This window comes from Sus scrofa, chromosome 4, assembly GCF_054392235.1.
Source record: "Sus scrofa isolate SSC_HxYL_T2T_F1_AM1 chromosome 4, Sscrofa_HxYL_maternal_Yorkshire_Landrace_v2.0, whole genome shotgun sequence".
NCBI classification, from domain to species: Eukaryota; Metazoa; Chordata; class Mammalia; order Artiodactyla; family Suidae; genus Sus; species Sus scrofa.
Window position 1 is genome coordinate 111,735,508 of NC_139386.1, and position 9,191 is coordinate 111,744,698.

The window sequence follows — 9,191 nt, forward strand, 5'->3', positions numbered from 1 at the left end:
GGCCACCTTCTCCATAAGACTGGGATTCTTGGAGTTCCCGCAGTGGCTCAGTGGTTAACAAGACCAACCAGTATCCACTGAGGATGCGGGTTCCATCCCTGGCCTTGCTCAATGGGTTGAAGATGCAGAGTTGCCCTGAACTGTGGCGTGGGTCGCAGACGCACTCGGATTGGCATTGCTGTGGCTGTGGTGTAGGCCGGCACCTGCAGATCCGATTCCACCCCTAGCCTGGGAGCCTCCATATGCCGCGGGTACGGCCCTAAAAAGACAAAAAAAAAAAAAAAAAAAAAAAGGACTGGGATTCTTTTTTTTTTTTTTGGCCAATTTCATGTCGCTCAGAAGTTCCCCGATCAGGGATAGAACCTGTGCCACAGCAATAACCAGAGCCACAGCAGTGACAACACGGCAGCCTCAAGCTGCTGAGCCACCCAGAAACTCCAGCACTGGGTTTTTCTAAAGCCATTTCCCTCGGTACCTCGGCCCCTTGCGCCTTTTTAAGGAACCTTGTCCTTTTTCCTCCCCTCTCCTCCGTCCTCATCCTAAAGAGGCTGGCCCCCTGTCTCTGTTAACACATCAGCTCTGCCCAGACGCCTACCTTTTCCCCTCTGGAAACAAATACTGTGCGGAATCGCGAAATAAGCAGCGACCCCATGGGCGAGAACTCCGGCGCGCAGTGAACATGAAGACTGACGCACAGTGACGCACGGCTTCCCCCACTTCCGGGATCGTGGACCCGCCCACGCGAGCACGAGGAGGCCTGACCCCGGATGCTCTACACTGTGGGTGCAAGTGAGAAGTGGAAACAGCACGCAGGAGGGGCATGGCGTATTAATGACGCAGGGATTAAAATGAAGTAACCAGAGCTCTGTGATCATCTTGGACCGTCTGCAAAGTAACGCTGAGGTTTAAAAGACTGCCTACATGTATTTATAGGAGGTGCGAATTTTAAAACCTACGAAATCATTCTTCTCGCTGCATTGGTACAGGTATGAGCGATAAACATGTTTGTTTGTGGGGTTTTTATTTATTCGTTTTTGGGTTTTTTTTTTTGTTTTTTTGTTTGTTTGTTTGTTTGTTTTTGCTTTTTACGGCCACACCCGCGGCATGTGGAGGTTCCCAGACTAGGGGTTCAGTTGGAGCTACAGCTGCCGGCCTACGACTCAGTAACGCAGGATCTGAGTGGAGTCTGCGACCTACACCACAGCTCATGGCAACGCCAGATCCTTAACCCAGTGAGGGAGGCCAGGGATGGAACTCTCAACCTCATGGTTCCTAATGGGATTCATTTCCCCTGTGCCATGATGGGAACTCCATGGGGTTTTTGTTTGTTTGTTTCAATGTAAGGGACTCATACTAACTTAAGGATGGTAATTACCAGTGAGGAGGGAGAGAGGAGAAGTGAGGATGGGAGGGGGATTAGCTGAATCTGTAAGCCTCTTAAGTCTTTTTTTGTTTTTAAAGAAAGGGGGAAAGAGCCATATCAAATATCAGAAATGCTAACATCTTAAGTCTGAAGGGTGATTCGTGGTTGCCAGCTATATTATTTTTTTACTTTCAAAATATTTCATAGTTAAAAATACATGAAAAAAGAAACCTCCCCTCAACCCTGCTTCTCTTTTTGTCCTACCTCCTGCTCAGCCTAACTACTGGCTGTTCACCACATTTCTTCAATGAGTAACCTTGTTTCACTGCCTCCCCGCCCCTCACTGACTTGCAGTGCACTGCAAATGCCCTCCAGCCGCCTCCAGCTCTGTCCCTCCTCTTCCTGGCCTCTCTGAATGTTGGAGAGTCCCGGCTGCCTTCTCCTTCTTGGTTCTCCCTCCTCTCTGGGATTTAGTCCTGAGGAAGTCTAGTTCTACTCCGTCTCTCTCCTACCCTGGCTCCTCTTCATTCTCCCAGCCCCTGAGTAAACATCGATGCTGCCTTGAATCTCAGACCTTTTCCCCATCTCTGCTGTCTCCCTCGACAAGCTCACCCACTCCCATGCGGTCGCTACAGTGAAGGGGTCAAGGACATGACCTTTGGTGCCAGAGCCAGACAGACCTTGATACATGTTCTGGCTCCATAGCTTTCTAGGTGTGTGACCTTGGAAAAATTATGTCTTTAAACCTCAGCTTCGCCGTCTGTAAAACGGAGCTGCCTGTCCAAATCTGCAGGGCGATTGTTCTGTTAGCTCAATAAATGTTGGTGATAACTCACACAACATACTCACCTTGATTCAAAAGCTCTCCCTCAGCAATATGGCCTGACGGAGGGGTTTTGTTTTGTCTTGTCGGCTTTCTTTTCCCTTAAAGACAATGTATATTCTCATAAAACTCACCTAGTAGGTCTTTCGCAGCTACCCTTGTGCCTGATCCTCTCCACACCTGGGCGTGTGCCAGTCCCCGCTCCTGGGACGCCCTCTCAGTCCAGCCCTTGGCTGAGGCACCTCAAACACTGCCACTTGATGGCATTCTCTCCAAGCCCCGCCTCCTGGGAGTATGACCGCTTCGTCCTTGGAATTCTCATGAAGCGCCCATCTCTTCAGGCACCGATCTTGAACGACTCGGGCAGTGGGGAGTAGAGAGAAACACATGCCTGCACATCATCCTACCCTTAACCACCTCCCTGTGAGTTTTCACCCCTCACCCCAAGTGAGTTTTCAGCCTCCGGGAAGTCAAAACGGAGTCTTCTCAGTCGCCAGGACAAAGCCTGGCTCTTCCTTAAATGTGTTGGGAACCACTGTCCTGAGGGTTGAGACCCCTGCATTTGGGCCCTGTATGGTGGGTACAAGAGCCTCCGTAAACACTACTACAATTTACTCTTACTGTGGACAGAGCTGAGTGCCCTGCAGGGACTGCAGCCCAAGGCAAAGGTGAATCCCCCAGGGGAATCTAGTGAGACTTGCTCCAGGGGCCGCGAAGCTGGCAAGGAGTTCCTGTTCCCAGGAGACTTGCAAAGAAAACTGTGTGCAAAAGCGAAAAACTGGCCTGGGTTCTGGCTCTCTGGCTGCTGGCTGGCTCATGAGGGAAGCCACTGCATCAGGAAGAGCTCACAGCTCTGCGAAGTCCTAATGCCCCAGGTTCTCACCTTCAAGTTCATGGAGAACAAGCTTGGAAGGAGAAGACAGCCGTGGACATGAAGACCCTCCTTTCTCCCTCTGTGCCTTCCCGCCCTTTCCTCTCCTTGTTCTCCTCCAACACCCACTGAGCTGGAGCACTAGGTACCAAAGCCGTACAGACCAAAGTCGCTGTCCTTGCTCTCAAGGGGCTGCTTCCCCACAGAAAGGGCCAGTTTCATAGTCTAGTCTGGGTCCATTAACAAACAATGACCTAAGGAATGACACCAGAGGCTGGAGCCAAGAGAGACTCCGGGGCAAGGAGGTCAGGTGGGAGCCTCCTGCTGTGGCCCAGCTGAGTGAGGGCCACAGCAGGGGCAATGGCGTGCAGAGGGGCCCTCATGGGTATCCCTCCAGCCAGGCTGAGGACCCTGCAGAAGTTGGGTCCCACCACCCCCGCCACGGACAAGGCCGGGGTAAAAGCTCTTCCTGGAGCACAAGCCCTTCCCCGCTGCAGCGTGATTCCTATTTATTCATCTCTTTAAACCACCAGTCCATGAGCCGTGAAGACGTGTCCGCGTCTGTCTTACTCACTGTTGCTAAAGAAGTACGTAGCATGTGGTAACTACTTCATCGATAGCCATTAAATTATTAATTAATCCATCATGCACCCCAGTTGGCTTGGACACTGCGGTGAACCCACAGATGCTGCCTCCCACCTGAGCTCCACTCAGACTCCACCATCGCTCAGGGGCCTTCCCTGACTCGGACCTATGTCTCACCCTGGATTTGCTTCCTGCTCCAGAACCAGCTGTCGGGCCTTACGCTGCCCTGTCTCTGGCTGTGCAGAATGAACACCATCTTGGACTTTGTATTTTCTGCCCGCCGACAACCACTTGTAACAATTCAATCCCACAACAAGGTCCGGGCTCCGTAGACTTCATCTCCCTTTTGTGAGTCTAAGATATCTACATGTTCCTTTGCCTGGTAATCATCAGCTTTCCTGATGATGGGTTTTCATTTGAACAGCATCTCTTTGCTCCTTCTTGCCAGACGGGCTCCTTGGCCTGCCCCATGCCTTGGCCGCCCGAAGCCCAGCACAGCGAGAAGACCCTCTATGCTGAGTCAACTGAGTAATGTGAGCGGCAGGCATCTGTGTAGCTTTATGATTTACGAATCACTGTCACAAGCATTATCTCATTTGAGTCATCACACCCCACCCTGCGAGGGAGATATCAATATTGTTGCTCTCTTACAGATGAGGAAACTGAGATCACACAGGCAGAAAAGAGCTTGAACCTCAGGCATCTGCTCTGTGCCCTGCCACCGCCCTGCCCTCAGGGAGGTGGTAAGCCAGGCTGATCCTTCCCAGACGGTGAATCAGTAAGAGCATTGAGCTGCCCCAACTGCCCTTGTTAAAAACCCACAGAACATAAATCCCAATTTGTGGCTGATAATTTGTCTGCCATTTACAGGCTTTCAAATGAATAGTGAAGTCTGATTTCAATGAGTTTACTCCTACCTCAATTTAAAATCCAGTGATAAAACTCCCATTTCCCCTATATCTCCCCTTATCGACTTAATTATTAATAGTGTTTCTGGTTTACATCTTTTAAGCTTCACCTAGATACCTCAACAGTCTATAACAGTAAAAAATGTTTCACTTCAGTCAAGACTAAGGGGGGCTGGAAAGGACAAAGAGAGGAAGAGAAGGGAACTTCTATCAGGAGTGAGAGGGGAGGAGTTCCTGTCGTGGCTCAGTGGTTAACGAATCCGACTAGGAACCATGAGGTTACAGGTTCGATCCCTGGCCTTGCTCAGTGGGTTAAGGATCCAGTGTTGCCGTGAGCTGTGGTGTGGGTCGCAGACGTGGCTCAGATCCCACATTGCTGTGGCTCTGGTGTAGGCCGTCGGCTACAGTTCCGATTAGACTCCTAGCCTGGGAACCTCCATATGCTGCAAGTGAGGCCCTAGAAAAGGCAAAAAGACAAAAAAAAAAAAAAGGAATGACAGGAGAAAGCCACATCTACGTGTGTTTTACCTTCCCTGTGCTGTGAAGGGACAATGCTTAAGAATCCAGGTCATTGATTCCAGAGGCAGAAACCATTGCATTAGTAGCCGCTGCCCGCAGAAAGCATGCACCCGCTTCCTAAGCCACTGAGTAAACTGACCCCATCATGGCAGAGGCCCTGGAAAGGTACAGTGAGTTAAGAAATACTTGCAGGACTTAAGAGTCCCAGACCGGACGACAGTAAGGCCTCCTCCAGATTCAAATAGCCTATGCTTCTGGTCTGTGCAGTAAGTATACTGCGACTCCAGTAAAGGTACCTGACATGTGCTGACTTTAAATCGTTCACGGCCATTTAACTCTTGTTCTGCCCTAGCCTAGAGTGGACAGCTGATTAGAAAGAGCGATGGAGATTTCTCGGAGTGGACCCCAAGGCTGCAGAGCGAACTGACAGGTGACAGTGAGGGAGGAGAAAGGAGAAAACCTGGGAAGAAAAGCATCATGGCCGCATCCTACACAGACTAATTGGTTCTGAAGGCATCAGGGCCTAACGGCACATATAGTAATTGATGTTGATAACAACCCTGAGTCATCATGAGGTTAAATCATAGATGTGTCACCGCAAGCTGATTCCCCACTCACTTACAAAATATTTATTGGACACCTAGTATGTGCCTGACTCTGTCTGGATCCCCAGGAAAGAAAGATGGATAAGGCATGGTCCCTGCCCTCGAAAGTCTCTCTGGACTTCAGTGTCTTTCTTTGTAAAATGACGGAGCTAAACACTGTAATTCCTAAGATCCTTCCTGGAGGTCCTAAAAGCTTCACCCATTAGGGCTTGAACCTCAACAGTCCTGTGAGATGGTAATCCAGGGAACATAATCCTATTTTGCAAATGAGCACTGAGACTCCGGTTAGCATCCGACTCAAGGGCACACAGTTAACGAGAGGCAGAGCCAAGACACTCAGCCCTGTGAACCAGTCACACTGAAATAGAAGTCTTCTTCCTCCCACCCTGTGCTCTTTCCACACTGTCTTCCTTCCTCCAGAAGGGCAAGCAGAATAGATGGAGAACAGCTCATGCATTTGACAACTGCCTGGATTTACGGTCTGAAATACAATATTCAGCAGCTACAAAACAAAAATCATGTGCAATTGGACAGTAATAAATATCTGCAAGGCCAAGTGCAACCAAAATGGCATCAAAGGATCTATCAAAATCAACAGCAAGATAAATCCAAAGAGTCGATAGTGATGGCTTCTAGGGACCCATGCTGAACAACCAGAATATCTCTGAGAGAGAAAATGCGGTAGAAAGAAAGGCAGGTTGGGAGCACTGTATTTAAAAAAAGAAAGAAAAAAAAACTGAAAACCAAGCACACATTATGGCAGGTGGAGTTGATTCAGGCACAGAGAAAAGACAGGGCTGCTTCCACAGACCCCGCTAACTTCCCTCACGGCTGGCACAGGACACCTGTCAACCCCACTGTTACTGATAATATAGAGACTATGGTGGGAAAGCTGCCCTGCCTTCCCACTGCCAATGGACAGAGAGAAAGGGCAGCCAAAGAGCCACTGGATCAAGACAGACAGTTGATCACCAAACAGAGATGGCCCCCTGCACTGTCCAATATGAGACAGCAAGTCATGGCCCTGGGAGCAAGCATTTGGTGAGCAGATGTTCTGCTAGATATTTTATAACCACTAGTCCATGCATCCTTCCTGACAAGTCTTCGGAGTGGGTAAGACTCTCTGACATGCAGAGAACTGATTTGCTCAGGATGACATGGCCAGCAAGTGGCCGAGCAAGGATTTGAACTCAGCTTGCTTTCAGAGCCCTGGCCCTTCTCCACCCATCCACAGTCTCCAAGCCTTGGTTCTGGCCCCACTACACTTATTAGCTGTGCAACCTCAGACAGACCGTTTCTCTCTATAATGCTCGGGGTCCTGAGACCTGCCTATCTCAGGGAATTGTAAAGGTCTGAGGAGATAAAAAGCACGAACAGGGAATTCCCATCATGGCTCAGCAGTAACAAACCCAACTAGTATCCGTGAGGATGAATGTTTGATCCCTGGCCTCACACAGTTTGCTGAGGATCCAGTGTTGCTATGAGATGTGGTATAGGTCACAGACACAGCTCAGATCTGGCATTGCTGTGGCTGTGGCTGGCAGCTGTAGCCCCCATTTGACCCCTAGCCCGGGAACTTCCATATGCCATAGGCAGGGCCCTAAAAAGAAAAAAAAAAAAAAAAAAAAAAACATGAACTTTTTTTTAATCCAAAAAACCTCCTGCAATCAGGATGATATCAATAACAATAAAAAATACTTTTTTTTTTTTTGGCCTGCCCCAGGCCAGGGATTGAACCCAAGCCACAGCAGTGACAACACCAGATCCTTAATCACTAAACCACGAGGGAACTCCAAAATCATACTTCTTGAGCACCTACTCTGTGCCAGGCACGAGGCTTACTGCTTTACAGAGATTACTTCACTTCATTCTCACAACAATCTATGCAGTTGATATTATCCACATTATATAAACTAGGAAAACTGAGGCTCTCAGAGGTGAAGTAACTTGCTCGCAAGTGGCAGGGCCGGGGTGGGAGCAGGCTTAACTACTCCAGAACCCCTGCTGTGACCCAGATGCTGAACCACAAAGGTCTTCTGTAGCTTTATTGCCTTCCTTCCCTTGGCCACAGGGCTTAGCTGTGCTGGCCTACTTTGAGCCGGTCCCCTTAGATGTAGGAGCTAGAAATCGTCACTGTGGGAAGGCCAGCACGTTCCGCAGTTGAAAGCAGACTGCTTTCTGTTTTTATCTGTAGCTCGGCTTTGTCCAACTGAATTGAAAAATGCCACGGAGAGCATTTACTGCCTGCTGGCCCGAGTTAGCTCCCAAGTTAGGAGACCAACCTGCCCAGAAATCCAAGGGTTCACAGTCTCGTGGGGGAGCATGAATACAAGGATGTATGGCGCCCCATCTCGGAGCCAGGCTCTGGGTTAGGCCCTGGGGACACAAAGATGAGCAACACAGAACCCACTGTTACCAGCTCCAGCTGGGATGCACACAGGGTCAATCAGGGCCCAGAGAAAAGGGCCCCCGACTCTGCTCCTGCCAGATGGGAGTGCCGGAAAAGCACTCCTCCCCCAAGGAAGTGGGGCTTCAGAGCTCCATTCCGATTGTCTGCAGTGCTAGAGTTGGCATCAGTCCTCACAGCAACAATCCTGTTGGGGAGATATTATTATCTTGCAGATAAGGTATTAAGGAATTTGCTCAAGGTATCCAAGCAGTAAGTAGCAGAGCCAGACACCGACCTCAGGAGCTCTGACTCCAAGCTGGCCAGACCCTAAAGTCTGTGCTCTAACAAGTCAGGTTGCCTCAGAGAACACTGTGCTGCAAGCTGTGACGGAGGAGGAGACAGAGCTCGGGGGACCAGAAGAGGAGAGGGGAAATGAGCCCTCTGCGAGCTGTTCTGGAGGACAAAGGGTGTGAACGAGCGCAGTAGTGATTCAGGACAGGCCTGCCCAGGTTCTTTAGTGGTCTCGTGAGTCCCTAGGGCATGTGCAGGGAGGAACACTAAAAGGTCAAGGCCAGGAGTTCCTGCTGTGGCACAGTGGGTTAAGGATCCGACTGCAGCAGCTCAGGTCGTGGAGATGTAGGTTTGATCCCCGACCCGGCACAAGGGGTTAAGGATCCATGTAGGTCACTGCTGCACTTGGATTCAGTCCCTGGCCCGGGAACTTCCACACGTTGCAGGTGCAGCCAAAAAAAAGCAGGGGTGAGGAGGTCAAGGCCAAGTGCCCAACAGTTCAGAGGATGGTGTGTTTTTTTGGTGGGAAGGAAAGGTGAAGATGAGTTGGGTTTGGGTTGTAGGAAACAGAAACCCACTCATCTTAACTTGAGCAAAGAAATAATTTAAGAAAAGCAAACAATGGTGTTCCCATTGTGGCTCATCAGAAGTGAATCAGACCAGCATCCAAGAGGACGCAGGTTCGATCCCTGGCCTCGCTCAGTGGGTTAAGGATCCAGCGTTGCTGTGGCTGTGGTGTAGGCCGGCAGCTGTAGCTCCGATTTGCCCCTAGCCTAAGTTCCCTATGCTGCAGGTTCGGCCCTAAAAAAACAAAAAAAAAAAATTAAAAAATAAAAA

General features: G+C 49.8%; 1 protein-coding gene and 1 long non-coding RNA gene across 5 annotated transcripts in view; both read right to left on the bottom strand.

Annotated features, from left to right (window-relative positions):
- The window catches only part of LOC110260341 (uncharacterized), a 365,599-nt gene extending 364,777 nt beyond the window's left edge, over nucleotides 1-822 (bottom strand). For all 4 annotated transcript variants that reach the window (XM_085023671.1, XM_085023672.1, XM_085023674.1 and 1 more), the window contains exon 1: nucleotides 596-822. In XM_085023671.1, coding sequence (XP_084879797.1) covers nucleotides 596-822 — 227 coding nt within the window. The remainder of the gene's footprint in view (nucleotides 1-595) is intronic.
- Nucleotides 823-1,017: 195 nt separating this feature from the next.
- Nucleotides 1,018-7,305, bottom strand: LOC146404188 (uncharacterized). Its single transcript, XR_014844557.1, has 2 exons — nucleotides 5,530-7,305; nucleotides 1,018-4,976 (listed from the first exon to the last, which is right to left on the bottom strand). It is a non-coding gene; the product is annotated as an uncharacterized LOC146404188 (long non-coding RNA).
- Between the last annotated feature and the right edge of the window lie 1,886 nt (nucleotides 7,306-9,191).